This window comes from Barbatula barbatula, assembly GCF_947034865.1.
Source record: "Barbatula barbatula genome assembly, chromosome: 10".
Taxonomy (NCBI): Eukaryota; Metazoa; Chordata; class Actinopteri; order Cypriniformes; family Nemacheilidae; genus Barbatula; species Barbatula barbatula.
Window position 1 is genome coordinate 414,732 of NC_136773.1, and position 20,746 is coordinate 435,477.

At 42.4% G+C, this 20,746-nt stretch overlaps 1 protein-coding gene across 1 annotated transcript; it reads left to right on the plus strand.

Moving 5' to 3' along the window:
• Window positions 1–14,873: 14,873 nt before the first annotated feature.
• Window positions 14,874–18,476, plus strand: LOC306899274 (arylamine N-acetyltransferase, pineal gland isozyme NAT-10). Its single transcript, XM_079465421.1, has 3 exons — window positions 14,874–14,927; window positions 15,037–15,074; window positions 17,399–18,476. The coding sequence occupies exon 3, from the start codon at window positions 17,406–17,408 to the stop codon at window positions 18,276–18,278; it is 873 nt and encodes a 290-aa protein (XP_079321547.1). The 5' UTR covers window positions 14,874–14,927; window positions 15,037–15,074; window positions 17,399–17,405; the 3' UTR covers window positions 18,279–18,476.
• Window positions 18,477–20,746: the final 2,270 nt, after the last annotated feature.

Consider the following 20,746-nt stretch of genomic DNA (forward strand, 5'->3'; position numbering starts at 1 on the left):
TACATCGGACTTGCTTCTTTCACTATTATCACAGACCACCGACCCCTGTTACCTCTGCGGTGTATGTCTATTGAAGATGATCCGACAGGAAGAAGAGGGAGATGGATTATGGAGCTTGATCCACTGAATTGGGTCACCGTGCACAAGGAGGGGAATCAGCATAAGAATGCAGACGCCCTTTCCCCGCGCCCTGTAACACTCGACTGGGGTGCAGTTGAATCTGGTGGCGAAGGGGTGGTGAAAGTTAATGTGGTGAGTTCAAATCAACAATGTACTTACTTTCCATGTTCCTCTGATAGTGTTGATCCTCCTAAGGGAGTGACTATGGCAAACTCAACGGACATTTCTGATTGCATGCTTGCTTTAAAATCCCTGTCTTTCACCACATCTGACATTAGGGCTTTGCAGCAGGCCGATCCTGACATCAGAAGGGTATTGAGATGGGTGGAGCTTTTGCAAATACCGGCAAGGGGACAGATAAAAGGAGCCTTTCATTGCTTAAGAAAACTTTGGACTGAGTTCAGTCGTCTCACCATCATTGATGGACTCTTGTATCGCTCTGTCATCTGTTTTCTTACGGGTGAGCTCAGGATCCAAATTGTTGTTCCTTCTGCGATGATTTCTGACCTGCTCTTGCAGTTGCATGGGGCCCCAGCCTCTGCACATTTCTCCGCTGAACGTGTATGGGAGCGTGCAAGAAATTTCAGCTACTGGCCTTCAGGGACATTAGAACGGTGTGAGCAATGCAAGGCATGCCAGACTCGTCGTGGTCTAGTTCTGTCCCATTGAGCACCTATGGGCGGTTCCCAAACTGTGCGGCCATTTGAGAGGGTGGCTTTGGACATTTTAGAGCTGCCTACAACCTGCAAAGGTAATCGTTATGTGCTGGTTGTGGAGGACTACTTTACTAAATTTGTCAATTTGTATGCATTGCCAAATCAGACCGCACAGACTGTAGCACACTGCCTGTTTGAGGACTATGTTCTTATTCACGGTGTTCCAGAGACTTTGCATTCAGACCAAGGTCGTCAGTTTGAGGCGCAGGTGATCCAGATCCTTTGCAACTTGATGAAAATCAACAAAACACGTACCACTCCCTACAACCCAAAATCGGATGGTATGGTTGAGCGGTTCAATCGGACGCTGATTGATCAGTTGGCTAAGACACTTCTGACCCATGGTGGAGAATGGGATGAGTATGTAAAACATGTTGCATTTGCTTATAACACATCACCCCACTCCAGCACTCATTTCACACCATACTTTTTGACTCATGGTCGGGAGGCACGGTCCCGGCTGATGTTCTGTTACCTACACATGCTCTGGACTCGCAGATGATGGTATCTCATGCTGACTTTGTTGCCTCATTACTGAAAAAGCTGGACTCTGCCTTAAGCGGTGCTCGCATGCATAGCGAGGCAGCTCATGACCGTCAGAAAATGTACCATGACGAAGGAGTGCGTCACCAGCCGTATGCTGTGGGTGCTATGGTGTGGCTGAACAATCCTGTGGAAAGTCGCATGAAACTGGCACCCCATTGGAAGGGACCGTACAAGATTGTAAAATTATGGATTCATGTGGTGAACTAGGACTAACGTATCAGATTGTCAATTCTTTGGACTCTGAGGAGCGAGCACAGATAGTGCATTATAATAGGCTGCGGCCTTATACTTTGCCTGTTCCTTCGCTGCCGCAAAAACAGACTTTTTCTAACGTGCCCAATTCTCTGCCAATGTCCTCCTCCATAGAGGCTGGAACATCAGATGGACTTGAGTGTATGTCTCATCAGAGAGACCTGAGGGTTTCACTTGATGACCTCTGTTCATTAAAGAGGTCAGATACATATGTAGGTAGGACTGGGAGGATGTTAAAACCTCCTGGCCGTTTCAGGGACTTTGTTATGTACTGAGGTTAACATTATGCTCATTGTGGGTGCTCATATTCAGGGTTTGTTCTATGTTGAGCACTGTTTGAAATGTTTTTTTCTTTCAGTTAAAAACAAAAGGCTGCCGAGTACGAATACTGAGTCCAATCGCATTGTAGTAAGTGTGTGTGTGCAATACCGTTTTCCCCTCGGGGCTCGCCGTAGTTGGGGAGTGGGCATGCGCACTTAGAACAAAAGTGCGGTGTTGTTACATGTGCGAGCTCTCAAAAAAGGCGAAGAGTTATGTACCAGAAGAAAGCATCCGTTTTTTATTTTTAGCACCACAAGTTTCAGGCAAACCTACATAAACACTCGGTTACACTGTTATGCTGGGCCGGAATTATTGGATGAAGAAAGAAGTTCCCAATGTCCTTTACGCATCCAACTTTAGGAGGGTTTAACGACACTCCGAGGATGTTTTTCGATTATCTACACAAGCTGTCGTGTTAACAACGACTTAATGCTAAATTCTGAAAAGTATGCAAAGATCTGTCAGGATTCCACACATCTCTTTAACTTTCCATTTAATGAATGTGCACTGTGCCTCTGACCGTCCCACTGTTTGTGCTGCACTTTTTCTTATTTATTTTCTATTATAAACTGTATTTTATTAGGGTTTAAGCCCGTAGGGCTAGAAGCCTATTGTATTTGTCAGTTTTCTTCTTCTTCAATTTCTTTTTATTATTATTCTTCCCTAAAACTGAATGGGCAGCTTAAACCGTAAGGCCGACAGAGCTGAGACTCGGTCAGATGGTAGTAGTCCTTGTCGCTACTCAGATACTCGGAGCCAGCCATGTCGGACCATAGGGGGCGCTACAGCGATGCTGAACAGGTTTGCACTATTAACCCCTAAACCGTTTGTCGCACACCCAAGTGTTTTATATCATTGTTATCATTGGCTCAAAACTTAAAAAACGAATATTGCATTATATGTATAACGTATAATAATTATCAAAAAAAGTTACAATTTCGATTCCGCGGTCGCTAGGGGGAGCCAAAACGTCTAAATCGGAAGTAGCATATTTGACTAAAATGGCCATAACTCGTGAACCGTTTGAGCTATCTTCATGGGGCTTGGACCATATGTGTAGACCCTCAGTCCGGGGTTGTAGTAAAAAAAGTCGTTGTTTGGACACTAGGTGGCGCAATAATAGAAATGAACTCGAAAAAAGCTCTAACTACCCAACCGTTTGCCCGGTCGACTTATAACTTGGTATGGTGTGTCTTTGTGTCATGCTTCGTGAATGTATTAAAGGACAGTGGCGTATCTGGACATGCTTCTGTTGATTGAACGGTTTGTGAGTTATCGCTGATGATGTCAAAAACCTACTTTCGCGAACTAGTCCTTGGTTTTTAGACCGATCGGATCCAAACCAATGCAGATGACTTCTGTGGAGTGTGAATGTAAATAATCATTGAAAAAAAGTTGAAATTTCCTTTCACGGTCGCTTCGGGGTTTAAACCTTTTAAATGGGCAGAGCCTATTACATTAAAATGCCCATAACTCAAGCACTATTAGAGATATCATCATGGGGCTTCGAACATATGTGTAGACTATCACTCGGAGATGACTTACAAAATACTGGACACTAGATGGCGCTATAACAGTATAAATGGCAAAATTGACACATCTTTGGTTGTCTTAAGAATTGTGTATCACCTGACATTTGACATTTAAACAAACTATCGATATCACATGAAAGCTCTCATTATCCTGAACAAATTGAGTTATCTATGATAATGTTAAGAACCTGCTTTTGTGAACTTGTCCTAGGTTTTTCAAGCAATTTCAAAATTTCCACCACAGTACAATTCTCTGGACTCTGTAGATAAATAACTATCAAAAATATGTTCAACTTTTTCATTTGCGTAACCATTACAGGGTCCTTTATTATATTCAAGTGAACGGTGTACCTGAAAGCTCGCTACTCCATAACAAATAATCCAATTGACTTGCCGTTAAGTACAATCATACATCTTACAAGCATGTATGAATGTCCCATACACTAAACAAGCATGCTAAATATGATGGTGATCGGACAAGGGATACGTTTCCTCTATCTCAGGAACACAGTGTTAGACATATAATGCATTATAGATTAAACGTTGCTCCATGTTTACACATCTATAAATATAGAACCTGTCTTGCTGGTTGTAAGATGCTGTTTTGCTAAACATAACACACACTTTTATGATGTACACCAGTTTAATTGCATGTAAACCCAAATAGCTACTAAGCAGTCACATGGCAGCAACTCAATGCATTTAGGCATTTAGACGGGGTAATTTCTTCAATGGATATGACCAAATGAAACTGAAAAGATGATTCCCCTCAAGTGTACTATATGTGCATATGTGTGTAATCATGCATATTGTCTATGAACCGTTGCTGACCGTATCTATAATTTTCAGGCGTTGGGAGTATCGTCCACTTGGGTGTTTTAGGATGAGAGTCCTCTGCCTGAAGGCAAAGCTGCTTAAGATGCCTTAAACTGCTCGAATCCGCTAAATGCTGATTGCAGCTTCAATTTTATTTTTTATTCTTAACTGGTTAAATTTAATTTTTCTTATATCTTCACTGTTCTATCAAATGGTTATTTTTCATTTCTTCTATGTAAAGCACTTTGAATTACCTTTGTTTATGAAATGTGCTATATATGAAATGTGTTTGAAATGTGCCTTGCCTTGTCTGGCCTTTTATCAGTACTCATACAATTTGTGCCTTTCAGCAAAATGATCCTTTGGGGCTGTTATTTTAGGGTTTTATGTACGCTAACCTTTTATGTTAGCAACACCAAGGTCATGGGTTTGATCCCAGGGGATCATCATACTCAGAAAGAAATGTATAGTACAATGCAATGTAAGTTGTCTGCTAAATGCATAAATGTAAATAAGTGTGTATTGAAAATTGTGCTGAACTGACATGAAAAAAGGGGGGAAATTTGTGTCCACGAACATGAATCAATTAGATGTTAAACTCTATGTTACAAACTGCCACGAGACGGGGTTGTAAACAACACAAGAGAGGACAAAAATCAATACTGTTTATTATTTACATATTATTGTATCCAGATTAAAGCTTGATTTTAAAGTTTCTTTTAGATTCATATACTGTACATAGAGATCTGTTTTTCAGATCATGAGTGAAACATGAGTTTATTGGGTTATCATAGTTATGATTGATTTACAAAAGTAAAACAGAAGAATTACTCGAGTGAATATTGTGTGTTTTTCTTTGACAGCTGCGTCTGGAGAAGTCAGATTGGCTATCATTTATTTTATTTTGTTGTTGTTCATCAGTCTGTTACTGGGTATTTGCCTAATAATACAGAAGCGAGGTAAAGAAGCTCTCAACCCTTTTTTCATTAACTGCAAAAAATGTTTTAACTTCTGTTAACAAGTATTTCTTCTTTAATAGCTTGCATTGGATGCCTCAATGAAAGGTAAGAAATATACAGTATATATTTCATTTGAATACAAATCTCTGATGTTTTTGACAGAACTAATTTGTTTGTGATGAACAGATGTTTGGACAATGAGGACCAGCGCATAGAAACTGAAGTAGCCTATGAAGGTATCTGTTATATGTGTATACTGTATGTATTTTCAATACGTACACAGCACAACTGTATTCATATTGCATTCATCCTCCACCACTAGTTTGTCAAAGAATTAAAATTCTGACCTTCGGAACACAAATTATAATAGATCTGATGAGATCCGTAGAAATTGTTCTGAACCCCTTAGACCACAACACAACGTACGTACAGGGCAAGAAAGCTCTCAGACCTCAGCTTCAGTGTTCTGAAGAACAATGAAGGTCTTACACTCTTGAAATGACTTAACAGTGAGAAATTCCATGAAAACATTTGTATTCTATTAGTGCACTACTGATGATACATTCAGACTCGCTGTTCAAGATTGTAATGGACAGCAATGATGTCTCTGTAATCATTTGTATGCTTACTGTATGTAGTGCTTCTTGCTCTAAGTATAGAAGTAAATCGAACTTTACATTGTCACTTTTATACTGTGTGCAGCCACTAAAAACCTTCTGTACTTTTTCTTTGCTATTTCCTTCAAGAAAAGTCTTACTCGGAGCTCTACCGGTGAAACACAAAGCGTCTGGTAATCCACTAAAGAACAAGCTTCATATTTTATCTTTCCTTGTTTATCTGTATTTCTTTTGTTCATTGTTAGCGACATTTTTTAAAAGAAATATAAATTTCATCCTGTTTCAATTACAGTCCTTTTGGCTCAGACTGTTTTCTTGCCGTTTTCTGTTCTTCATTGTTCATTATTTTTGTCTGTTCCTTATTTCTGGGACTGATTCCTTACAGCGTTATCCTGCATTATGCATTATCCTATACATTTTTACGTAGGTATCTGCAATACAACCCACAACCTTGCATTGTTAACGCAATGCTCTTAGCACTGAGCTACAGGAAAGCTAGATGGAGACCCCTTGCCAAAACCGGTACCTCCCTTTTCGGAGCTGTTATTCCAGTAAACGACCCACTAAAACCCTCCTCGATGCCTCTTGAAACTCCATCATCCAAACTGTCTCCCTAAGGACCCTCCAATTTTATCTCATTGCATGGAAAAGCTTCAAGTTGTTTTACCAGGCGATCAACATTACATTTTTCTGTCCTCACCATCACCTCTTACATCTCCTTCTTAAACTCAAAAAACATCCAAGCCAGCTCAAATAAAGGTATATACAAGAAGGCTGCACCCGTGTGGAGTGAGCGTCACTAGTAGAGGCGCAGGGCGCGTACTGGGCACGACAGGCAAAGGGTTGGGACTTCCTCCCAGGGAAAGCGCCTGCAGGTTCCCCACCACCTAGTCCGCGCGGGGGTGGTGGGGACTCTGGGCATGTGCCAGGTTGGGGTTTAGCCCACGTGGGGTACCCCAACTCTAGGCACCTACTGGACACGGAGAGTGCTTGCTGATCCCCTACCCCTTCTGATGGAGCGCCAACAGGAGAAGCGTTTTCATCTTTCGAGAAAGGCCGGGCTCCCCAGGGGCTCCAACGGGGCCTTACACAGGCCCATCAGGACCATGTTAAGGTCCCAGGAGGGTACAGATAACGACAGGGGGATTAGCCCCCTGTGTGCCCCTTAGAAATCTGCTGATCGGGTCTGCTGCCCAACACGACACAGATCGAGGCACTCTGTGCTGCAGGAAGCACAGCAGGGCGAGAAGATGCGCCACTTATAGCGACAGTCGCCTAGTGGTAGTGCTCATGCCTGAGGGACCATGCTCACGAGAGCGGGAGACAGGTCTCTTCGGATCTTCTCGTCCCGTCCAGAGTCCAGACATGGGGTCCCAGAGGTCTGGTCTCAGGTGCCAGACCATGCCCTTCTCGCCAGGGGGGAGTGGCCATCAGAGTGTGATCTCCGAGAGCCAAGTCTGGTTGGGCCAATCGGGCGCAACTAGCAGACTTCGAAGCTCCTCCACCCTGGCTCCGCAGAGTATCTGTGTCGGGAGGCTCACTGGGGGGGAAGATGTACTCCCGCTTGCCCCGCAGTCAGCTCTGCGCGAAGGCATCCGTACCGGAGGCATCCGTAGTCTCAGTTATGGCGTTCCTAAGCGGTCAATGGGAGGTGTGCAGGGGCAACAGGACTCCCTGTGCCTGCCCGCATTGCTCCCAATGCGCTGGATCGCAGGGATGGAGTCGCCAACTTCCGCGGAGCGACCTGCAAAGAGCACAGCGGCTGTTTGATCGAGGTTGTCCGGGATATGGATGGCCCGAAGGGACACCACCCACTGCTGACTCCAGAGGAGGTGTCGGGCGAGTTGCGTCATCTGCCATGAACGAACGTCACCTGACGGTTGACATACGCTAGGGCAGCTATGCTGTCTGCAGCATGTGCTTGCGCCAAATGAGAGGCAGGAGCCTCTACATTGCAAGGCAAGCTGTCCGCAATCTTAGGCAATTGGATTGCCACTGCATACAGGGGCCCGTCCAGCGCCCCAGCACTGACTGCCCAATGCACACCGCACCCCAACCGAGCAGGGATGCGAGTGCCGTACAACGGCACGCCTGGAGTGGGACATTCTTCAGAAGGGTGGCGACCTCGAGCCGAAGTACGGGAGCGCACTCACCTCTGATGATAGAGAATGTCCCATGACTTGGGCGAGTGCCTGGCAAACGATCGCAAGGCCGAGACGGATCATCCTCACTAGGCACCGTGCTGGGGAGCTGTGACCAGGCCCCAAGACATTGTGACAGAGGAACTGGCGGGGAGATCTGCTTCATTGCCCAGTGGGGGGAGGTTTTGTGGTGGCAGTACAGCTGTCTGCTGACTTACCTGCCTTAAATCTTTGCTGCCAAATGCACAGTCGCGTGGAGAGTGCGGAGGGCTGCGGAAGTGGCATGTCACAACGTCAAATTGAGGCTGTTGCATGCTGTGGGCACCCAGGAAGAAGAATGCCAAGTGGGCACAGGGCCTGAGAAGTGCCCGGCCTGATTCGGGACGTGGCAAGGACCATCCCATGCAGCTTGACACCGATCGTGTGGCCGGAGCTGCGCCCAATGTCCTTGGTCTCCCCGGGTGGCTCCTGCCAGCTGTTTCCTCCGTTGTAACCACCGTCGGGGGGGGCACCTGAGGAAGGTACGGAGAGGCGGGGCTGCTGGGATGCAGACGCCAATCAGGACCTCGACGTCCTAGTGGGGGCCGGGTCGCGGCGGAGAGGCTGATGGCCTCCGTCTGCTATTTCATCAAAAGACTCGAAAGTCTTCGACGATGTCCAAGCAGCCCACGCTGTGCGATGGGTGCAGCAGGAAAGCAGACTCTCTCGACGCCTGTGCAGAATTGAGCCAGAGGTGTCTCTCTTGGGCCACAAGAGAGGACATTGTCAGACCCAGTGTGTGCGCCGTCACTTTGGTCGCCCGGAAAGCGAGGTCTGTTACGGTGCGCAGGCCCTGCATAACCACTGGGTCCTGTTTTTCCTCGTCTAACCACTCCAACATCTTAGCCTGGTGGATCTGCAGGATGGCCATGGCATGAAGGGTGGAGGCAGCTGACCCGCCCCAGTGAACTCGCTTCGGAAGGGAGCCTTGGTTGGTGGCTCCGGGGTGGCACGTCTGTGGACACAAGTGCACTTGTGCCACAAGAGCATGCTCTTCCTGGGATACCGACATAGCCCTTAGCTGCTCCAGAGTTGAGAGAAGTCAGGGTGACCGAGCCGCGCCGAAATGCGGCATTCCCGGTTTTCGTGAGCTTGTCATGCACTGCCGGGAAACTGGCACCAGGGCCGAAACCAAGGGAATCGCAAACGCCAGAACAAGTTCCGCTGCTTTGCGTCGTAGATCCAGTAGGTAGAATCGAAGGTCGCTCAGCATAAGCCTTGCAGGTTCCGAAGAACAAAAAGGTGAATGAATTGGCGCTTCTCGGACAGCATGCCAAATACGCATAACCTTCATAACCAAGCTCTTTATTGTCTCTATCAACATCACTGTTATCTGCGCAGGTGAATCTTTAGTACCTATACAGTAGTATAGCATACATCATATCTTCAAATAATCTTTAGTTTGATCACATTTATAACAGGGAATTTTAATTAAGGAACACCATTTGGAGGATCAAAATTAGCCCCTACCAGCAGAAGAGGAACAACCAATGACTTAAGCAAATGCTGAATGTCTAAACGCAAATAATACGAAACATCGGTAATGACATGTTTTAAACACTGGGAAAACACACATATTGTATTTACTTTACAAACATGAAAATGGAAACGAAGTCCAGACATATTGTAACATTTATGCCACAGAGGAAATCCAATGTGATTTTGATGGCACGAAGCAAAACATGAAAATATTTACATGTAATTCAGCTCAGATAGCAGTACTTGGATTTAATCACTCTGCAAACAGTGCCGCGAAAAGAAAAAAGAAAACAGGACTACAAAAGAATTAAAGGCACAACAGTCAGAGTGCAGACCACAAATTTGGCAAGCGGAACCATCATTTTCTGTAATGCAGGCAATAACGACTTAAAGTCCCACTGCATTTGATAATTTTATTACTAAAAACTTGGTTTGCAAGTGGGTGAAAGTTTTTTTTCCGCTGTGATAATTTCTTGATGCCTTAAAATTACTTTAATATAACAACACATTAGGGCTGTCACAATATCCAATTTTCACAACACAATTATTGCGCTTTCAAAAAATCTTGATAATGGTTTATCAAAATTATAATTATTGATGCCCTCACTAAAATTCATTTTCAATTTTGTGTTTTGTGTATTATTTGGTCAATGAATTAGACTTAAAATAAAAGTATGAAGGAGAGAGAGTTTGCAATCAGTAAGCGTCTGTTCAAGGTAAACGTGCATTAAATCACAGCTTTAAACTACCGTCTTTAAGACTATTTAAGACTTCAGCATCCACCATAATTGTATACATTATGAGAATATACTGATAAACACAATAATATGATGCTTGTGGTTTGGATATTTATTCTGTATTAGAGCTCACGTGAATATTAGCCCCCGTCAGCTAATGACCGAGAGAGTGAAGACAATAACGTGTTGATAAATCAACTTAAAAAAGTTAAAATATGGATAAAATGTATTATATAATGGCTAAAAACATTGTGTATTTTGGCAGGGTAAGAGACACTACGGACACAAGATGGCTGGTGTAAACAACCCCGTCTTTCTTTTCTTTCTTTAATTCAAATATAATTTTTTCATCAGAACCTTATATTTACTGAAGAACCGATAAGTGTGTCTGTGTTTAGTTTGGCTGCCTAGCTGTGCGTGCAACTAGTTTACATCATCGAAAAAGAACATGGCGGCCTCCTCAGGTTAAAATGAGTATTACATTTAGTTTTTGAATTGAAAAGAATGGAAATTATTTGATGTGTTTCTAACGACAAATGCTAGTAGTGTAAGGCTATTACAACACATAAAGCCATACATCTCGCTATACCCTGGGTACCGTTTAAGAGTTTAAGTGATTTAGTTTTAGAGATTGTAAACGTTTTCTACTGTAATAAAAAAAAGAAAAGCTTGAAATGTACATGAAAAGAAATGTAGATTGAAGTACATAAACAGGATGTTTAAATTCTGGATTAAACTGTGGTTTCTTTCGACCACAGAAGAAGATCAACATGTCACTTTAAGCCACTACTGTACATTCAGCTCAGACATTTGATTCTGTTCATTTCTTCTGTTGCTTCCCTCACTCTACAATGTATGAAAACAATGTATGAAAACACAGCTGCCCGTCTATGTCTGATGAGACAATGATCTGTGAGATTTACATTTCTTTCACAACTACATTCGGACATGGAGGGAATATGTGCAGCGAATGCCACAGTGCATCAGGACAATAGATGTGAATGCTGTATGTGAAGATTTGAGATTTAACAATAAACAATCATGCAGCTATTTTCTAAATCTGGATTTCATGAAGTGTCTCTCTTCCATTTCTCACCGGTCAGGTCAATGATTATGCGACAGTATGTTGTTTTAGAAAATGTTGTTAGCTGTGAGGGTAAGTGAGCTGACAGAACTGAACTTTACCACACTTGTGGCTCAGCTCCTTCTTCACCACGACAGACCGATACATCGACTGCATTATTGCAGAAGCTGCACCGATCCGTCTGTCAATCTCCTGTTCCATCCTTCCCTCACTCGTGAACAAGACCCCAAGGTACTTAAACTCCTCTACTTGAGACAGGAACTCTCCACCAACCTGAAGTTTGTAAACCACCCTTATCCGACTAAGGACCATGGCCTCGGATTTGGAGGTACTGATTTTCATCCCAACCGCTTCACTCTCAGTCTTAATGCTAAAACTCGACTCACTAGGGCCCAGGACAGGTCACAGACAGAATGGCATAACCAACGGTCTGCTTGCCGTCTACTGTCAGAAAACACACTAAATGCACAATATGCGATAATACTTTCTCCCAAACATCATAAAATAGAGACTGTGTCTGTCCCCCGGATTAGCAAACATAAATAATAATGCGTAAACCTCTCAAAGGTAATTTAATTAACGTTAAACTAACTAAACATGAATAAAATACAGATAATCAACTGTTACGACTCGGATTGCTAAATCTTAGATCTCTCTCTAATAAAGCACTTTTTGTTAATGATATGATAACAGATCATAAAATAGACATGCTCTGTCTGACAGAAACATGGCGAAAGCCAGATGATTATCTTGCTCCTAAATACAATTCTTTTGAAGTCATGGTATTTAATGCATCAATACCTAATACTAAGGACAAAACATCTTTAAAATGTATTCTGGCTATTGTATATGGATGTGGATGAAGCACTGTGAACGAACATTTCAGGAGGCAAAGAAACTGGTGATGTCAAACACAGTGTTGACCCATTTCGACCCACACAAACCCGTGAAGCTAGCCTGTGATGCCTCACCATACAGGATAAGTGTGGTTTTGTCGCATGTGATGAGTGATGGGAAGGAACGCCCCATAGCCTTTGCTTCACGCTACCTTAGTGCTGCAGAGACAAACTAAGCACAGATAGACAGAGAATCTTTAAGCCTGGTATGGGGTGTAAAGCAGTGTAATCAGAATTTGTATAGAGATGAGTTCACCTTGGGTTACGCACCATCAGCCCCTGCTTTCCATTTTCAGTCCTCAGAAAGGAGTTCCACTGACAGCTCATGCACGAATGCAGAGATGGGCACTGTTTTTGGGAGGACACAGATATCAAATTGAATTCAAAAGAACGCTCAGACATGCAAATGCCGACGGACTGTCACGTTTACCCCTAAATGGTCACGGCCTAGAGTCAACAACGGAAAGCACAGCCCTGGATGTTTATACTCTGGTGCAGCTTGAGAATTCTCCCGTCACAGCTGAAATGATACAGAGAGAAACCAGAAGAGACCCTACCTTGTCACAGGTGTACACAGCCACTCAAACTGGCTGGAGCGTAGAACATTAGCTAGATTTACGAAGTTCTATCAGAGGCTTGATGAACTCTAGATGGAGGGTGCATCATGTGGGGGTAAAGAGTCGCGGTCCCACTAAAATTGCACACTCGAGTTAGAAGAGCTGCATACTGGTAAAGATGAAGACGCTCGCAAGAATTTTCGTTTGGAGGCAAAGAATTGAACAGCAAATAGAACAGCTTGCCATGTGTTGCTGGGGATGTCAGCATGTTCAAAAGATGCCAAAGACTGCTCTGTGGCATCCTTGGCAACGAATAAACGTTGACTTTGCAGGGCCATTTATGGGGCATACTTTTTTGGTTGTTGTTGATGCATGCTCTAAGTGGCCAGACATTTTTACAAGACCACTACAACAGCTAGCCTTACCATTGCAGTACTGAGAGATCTTTTTGCATTGACTGGTGTTCCAGAACAATTGGTGAGTGACAATGGGCCACAGTTTGTGGCTGAGGAGTTCCAGATATGGAACAATGGCGTCAAGTATGTATCATCAGCCCCATACCACCCCGCCACAAATGGTTTGTCGAACACCTGTCATGCTGTTCATGGGAAGACCTCTACGTTCAAGGCTGGATTTGATGAAATCTAAATTGAAAAGAACTGTGGAGGACCGCCAACTGAAATAATTAACAGGAGGAGAAAAAACACGAGAGTTGGAAATTGGAGAGTGTGTGCTCGCTAGAGAGATTACAGAGGTGATCACAAGTGGATGCCTGCAAAGGTCAAAGAACAAACTGGACTGCTCTCTTATAGAGTAGAGGTTGCTCCAGACACCACTCAGAGACGGCATATCGATCAGCTGAGGAAATCAAATGGTGCTCAGGAAAATGTGGAGAATGTGTCTCTTTCCCCTTCTGTGCCGGTTACCAACAGTAATGATAGAACAACACCACAAGATGTTATTAACACAATCAGTGATACACCACAGACCCCAACTCCATCCTGTGTTCAAGGACGTTATCTGACATGTTTAAGGAAACCTCCAAATGGTCTTGATTTGTAAGAAATTAATAGACAAAAAACGAATGAAACAGGACAATATTGATATGCCATTGGTAAAATGTGTGTCATGTTCTGAAGACAATGTCTTTGTTAACCACCTTCTTATCTTCTTCTTAGATGAGGAATTGTAGTGTATGGAGTGTTTAAGAAAATTATTTCTAAGAGTGTAACTCTTTGTATTGATTTGTTTGGCCAACCCTGTAACGGGCAGTCAACGTTGTTCAGTAAAAAGAAATACAGTCCATAATCTTTATTTGTGTTAAGGGGTACAAACACACTAGTCTCTTTTTTGTATTTAGACTTTTGTGTGGTTTTCATCTTTGTCTGTTCATAAATGTTTTATGCACTGTGTTTGTTGTTCATCTATAAATTAACTCATCTGCCTTATTTGGTCACGGGAGGCGTGGTGGAAGAACCCAATTGCAAGGCAGCGGGGATGAAGGGATTTGGACTTTAATAACTACAAGAACAAAAAACCCCCGATGGGGAGCACTAACTAAACACAAAACAACCACTTCCCACAAGGGGGGCAAAAATAACCAAACACACTAGGTAACTTAGAACTATACAAACAGGGTACAGGGTACAGGGTACAGGGTACAGGGTACAGGGTACAGGGTACAGGGTACAGGGTACAGGGTACAGGGTACAGGGTACAGGGTACAGGGAACAGGGAACAGGGAACAGGGAACAGGGAACAGGGAACAGGGAACACGGAACACGGAACACGGAACACGGAACACGGCTACTACATACATACAGGGCAGGAAACATGTACAACAAACAAGCACAAGACAATAGACAATAGGGCATTATATAGGGAGACTAACAAAGGAGATAACGATGGGCAGGGGTGGGTAATGAGACACAGGAGGAAAGCTATACTAGGAACGAGAGGGGCGGGGCCAATGACGAGATTGGAGAGAATGCATATTATGTCCTGATTGACAATAACATGCTTCTCTCCACATAAAACACGTGGGTCTGTCATGATTCTGCCCCTAGACCAGAAAATCAAGACAAGACAAGACAAGAGAAGGCAGAATCATGACAGGTTCATTATAATAGTTTATTTATTTATACTTTTGACAGTACCCTGTGGTTCAAGGGTTGACTTTATATGTCATCCAACATCTTGTATATCACTTTATTCTCTTCTACAGAATCTTTCTTCTTGAGCTCTCCTGCAGTCTTCATAAAGGTAGGATGTGTTTTAATGGAATAAATGTATGCAAGTTGTATGGCACCACTTTATGTTGAATATTTTTAGAACCTCATCTTTAAGCTGTATGTAAATAAGATATATAGTTTTAGTGGATAAGAAGGTATGTTATGTTAGAATATTAGAAGATATATTTTAAGAAAATAAGGTAAATTCACAAAACTCTAAAGTGTTTGGTTAATGTTTTATTAGCTTTATCTGCACCATTTGCCTTTATAAGTAAATTGTTGTAGAAAACAGGTAATACAAAGTTTGTTTAATGTCTGCTTATGTTTTAGTTTAAGACAAACACACTAATTATCAGGAAAATAATTTTTTGAAGTGTGATTTATCACATCCCCAAAATAAGTATTTTTGTTCATGTCTGGCCTAGTTGTCACAAGGATTACACTATCAAGTATAAAAGTATTTGTGTACAGTATATTTTTTTTAAACACTGAGCCCCAAAATCTATACAATTGAATTATTGTTTCTAAAATGTGTGTACTCATACATTCTCTAGCATTAAGGTGGTATAGCGGTTTGGTCGGTCTCCTAATTAGTAATTATACTGTGTATTTAAAGGGGAAAATGTTTTATTTATTTATTTTGTTGTCATTTTGTTTAAATGTCATATTCTGTATTATATGTTGTAAATTGTGTAAAATATTGTATTTTGTTTTCAAAAGAATTTCATTTTCTCACCTTGTTTGTGTCGAATCATGGTCAAAGTGAAGCGGCGAAGTTAAAAATCAGAAGGAGGAAGTGAAGGGAAGAAAAAACATGGCAGAAGTGTGTGTCAGCAAAATCATAGCGGTGATAATGTAAACAATAAACATGTAAGTTATGTGTAGATTAGAGGCTGTCAGAACGAAAAGCCTGATACATATTTAGTACGTTTATCTGATGTAACCAGGACTTTCAGCTTGAAGTTCAGATTTGACATCACATTGCTGTGAGCTTGAGTGGATAACTCAGCCTGTGTTGCGCTAACTCAATCTGATTCATGGCTAAATCAGTAGACGATTAAAGCAGAGAGAATTTAGAGACTTTACATCCTGTTTACGGGAAACTTAAGGATATCGGAGGGGAACCCGGTTAGCGCTCTGAGGTACCAGGTGACGTTCAGAGTTCCTCCGGCCACGAGGGATTCATACGTGTCATCGTGAGTCAACGTTATCTGAGGTCGGATGCATCTAGTTTCGAGCTTCTGAATACATCAATGTGCTACATTCTGTTACGTAGTTTTTTCATCATCGGATGGTATGCGTGTGGAGAGACTAAATCCTACTGGTCAAGGTACAGTGTTGTTTTTTTTCACACTGTGGTAATGGAACTACGGAATCTTCGTGTAAGGGCACCAACGAGTAACATTACAAGCTTGCAACGGGTGTAAGGACTTGTATTTCTTTATTTTCTTTTTGACGATTGTACATTTCACAGGGACTAATGTGATGTGAATGTATTGGATCATTGTTTTATCTGATACACATTTAAGTATTTTTTTCTAGATTTGATTTGATTTTCTTTTTGAAAAGTTGCCTTTGAGTGATTGTTTAATACTATTGACACTCAATACTCATTAAAACTTGTAGCTTTAGCACATTTTATTGGTGTTGTTACCTAATTGATGCATTTAAACATATTTTAGTGTTTTTGTATGTTATTGTTCTTAGGACATTAATCGTCAGTTTTTGAAACTTAATCTTTGTATATAGGGAAACCGTAGGTGAATGCTGAGCAGAGGGAGAAACAAATATAGTGAAGCAAACTCGGGGCGCTGTCTCTGCTTAAGGGTTATAAAAGCGCTACATGTACACTACCATTCAAAAGTTTGTAAACACTGTAGAAACTGTAGACTGGCACAACCGAATTGTGTTGCAAATACAAGCATCTAAAATAAATCTAAACCATGTTATCTTTTAACATCTTCAAATTTACCAGCCTTTTACTAAAATTTAAAGAATCATTCTCGTGGCCTTGTTCTTTCAGCTTCTTGAGGTCTCAGCGTGGGAAGGTTATAAAAGACTCTTATTGGCTGCATTTTCCTCATTTAATGGTCTGAGTCATCAATTAAATATATAAAGTTATTTTTTAAATATATATTTTTTTCTAATGAAAGAGTGTTGTCTAATGTTTTTAAATTTAAGCACACACCTTGAAATATTGTTTTCTCAAGATTATTGAAATCATTTCAGTCGAGCATTTACGACCCTTTGAGTGGTAGTGTATGTGCAAAGATGTTATGCAATCAGCGGTTATAGATCAGAATATTTAATAACGACTTTGCATACAAAAATAACACACAAACTCTGTTCCTACAGAAGTAGAATGGATCTGAAGGAGTACTTCAACAGGATTGGGTTTACTGGCCGATATGACAAAGCTGACCTTTACACTTTATCCACCATCCACAAGCTGCATGTTATGAATATTCCCTTTGAGAACCTCAGCATCCACTGTGGTGAGAAGAACACTATGGAACTTTCAATCATCTATGATAAAATTGTCAAGAGCGGTCGAGGTGGCTGGTGTTGTGAAAACAACCTCTTGTTCTCATGGGTCCTAAGAGAGATGGGTTACAAATGTACAACGCTAGGCTCCAAGGTGTTTAATAAATTAAAAAATAATTTCTACCCTGTCGATTCTCATCTCATTAATCTGGTGGAGATTGATGGAAAACCTTACATCACCGATGTGAGCTATGGCGTTTCGTGTCAAATGTGGTATCCCTTAGAGATGATTTCAGATAAAGATCAGCCACAGCCTCCAGGCGTGTTCCGTCTCCTAAATGACGGGATGAGGTGGGTTCTGGAGAAGACTGGAAGAAAGCAGCTGGTAAAGGATAACGCCTTTGCTAAATCTTCCCTTATCGACCAGCGCCTGTTGAAAACCATGTATTGCTTCACATTAACACCACGTGGGGCCGATCACTTTCTGGAGACATCAGAGTGCCTGCAGACGAGTGCAGACTCTCGGTTTGTCCTCAAATCCATTTGTTCTCTGCAGACCCCTACAGGCTTTAGAGCTCTGATTGGCTGGACATTTAGTGAGATCACATTCAACCCACGGGCGGACTTTGACTTGGTGGACATGAGGGAAATTCCAGACTGTGAGATAGAGGCTTTGCTGAGGGAAAAGTTTAATGTGGTGTTAGTAAATAAGTTCTCACCTAAGAACGACAAAGCTCATTACTGCATGTAATACTCCGTAAATATTCAACTATGAGGTTATGAGTGTACCTTTCATTTTTAATGACAAGTAAGCAAAGACTACTTGGTCTTCACCGCTGCCTTATGTTTTCACAGAATCAAAAAAGAAATGAAAATGCAAAGTGAAAACATACAAGAAATGTAATGTAAATCTACACTGTAAAAAAAATAAAAGATAAGTTGATCTTACAAAATATACCAACTGGCTGCAATGCATTTTTCAGTTTATTCAACTTCAGCAGTCGAGGTTGGGCTAACTTGTACATAAAAGTTCAGTGAAACTATTGGTTTAAATTAAGTCAACCTAACTCAATCGGTTTGTTGAAAGTTAGGAGACTCTGATGCAGGAGAAATCCTAAGAAATGGTGATCAACATCAACTGCACATGCTTATAACCATCTGTACACTGTTTTACTGCCGGACTTGGAGTTGTTATTTAACTTGGCTTTAAATGTTAAAAAAGTTTAGTGAAATAAAAAGACGTCTCAGTTACGTATGTAACCTCCGTTCCCTGATGGAGGGAATGAGACGTTGTGTCGATAGAATGGAGTTTGACTTGAGAACCTATCTCTGACTGACTTGAAAAAGACTTTAAATTAGCATTCCGGTCTCCGCCCCGAAGCCTGAGAATTGTGTCTCGACTGCTGCAGCGGGCGGCCAGCGTTGTGGCATGAAGGACACAACGTCTCGTTCCCTCCATCAGGGAATGGAGGTTACATACGTAACCGAGACGTTCCCTTTATGTCGGTCTCTCGACATTGTGTCGTCAGAGATTCCTAGGACAATGCCACAGTTCTGTGCCGCTTCACAATCTCTAGCGGAACGACTCTGACTGTGCTAGGCGTGTCAGACATGAGAGCTAGCGCGTAATTGTAACCTTCCAGTGGAGAGGTAGGGGTCCCAGAGCTTGAAAAAGATGGGGAGCCCCTTCCACCGGACGTCACAGGCAGAGGCCTAGTTTCTCTGATGTCGAGAAGCCGCTCGGCACCGTAAGGGCTACTGGGGATCGCTATTTCCTCACTGAAAAAACGCGCTAAGGAGACCACTTCCAACCGCAGGGAGGAGATTTAGTGGAGACACTCACATAGTCAAGTCAAGTCAGCTTTATTTATATAGCGCTTTTTACAATTTTCATTGTTACAAAGCAGCTGTACAAGAAAACATTGACTATAAGCAAAACATATAAGGTTATGCAAGTCAAAACACAGGTCAAATATCAGACACACAATAAATTCCTATATGCAGTGTTAATTAAATAAGACTATAAAATTCTAGGCCAGGCAAAAAGTGCAAAACAGTATGCAAACGGTGACAAGGAACCCAAAACATTCATCTTTCCCTCGATTGCAACCAGTCGTCCTGTCCCTGCAGCTGAAAAACACCCCCACAGCATGATGCTGCCACCACCTTGCTTCATTGTTGGGACTGTATTGGACAGGTGATGAGCAGTGCCTGGTTTTCTCCACACATACCGCTTAGAATTAAGGCCAAAAAGTTCTATCTTGGTCTCAGACCAGAGAATCTTATTTCTCACCATCTTGGAGTCCTTCAGGTGTTTTTTTAGCAGACTCCATGCGGGTTTTCATGTGTCTTGCACTTAGGAGTGGCTTCCGTCGGGCCACTCTGCCATAAAGCCCTGACTGGTGGTTGACTTTCTACAACATTCTCCCATCTCCCGACTGCATCTCCGGAGCTCAGCCACAGTGATCTTTGGGTTCTTCTTTACCTCTTTCACCAAGGCTTTTCTACATTTACATTACATTACATTACATTTAGTCCTTTAGCAGACGCTTTTATCCAAAGCGACTTACAGATGAGGAAACATTTGAAGCAATTGTAACAACATAGGCCACAAAATACATAAGTGCATCAAACTAGTCCATTAAAGCCTAGCACAGTATAAAAAGCTAAGAAAAGTGAGGTTAGTAAGTTTTGTTTTATTATAAAGAAGGAAAGGGAAGAGAATTTGAAAAAATCAATCAGCGACGTGTTGACGGAAGATGCCAACAGAGTCTGCTGATCTTGTAGCAGCTGGTAGATCATTCCACCAATGTGGAACAGATCCAGAGAAGGTACAGGAGAGTGACTTTTTTCCTTTTTGGGATGGTACCACTAGTCGTTGTTCCTTTGCAGACCACAGTGATCTGGCAGGAACATAGATCTGCATTAGCGAGTGGAGATACGATGGTGCAGATCCGGTGTTGGTCTTGTAGGCCAGGAGCATAGCGTTGAACTTTATGCGGGCGGCAACAGGGAGCCAGTGTAACCTGATGAAGAGCGGAGATACATGCGCTCTCTTCGGTTCATTGAAGACCACTCTTGCCGCCGCATTCTGGATCATCTGGAGAGGTTTGATTGTGCAAGCAGGAAGTCCAGCCAGAAGCGCATTGCAATAATCCAGTTTGGACAGGACAAGAGCCTGGACTAGGACTTGCGTAGAGTGCTCCGATAAGAAAGGTC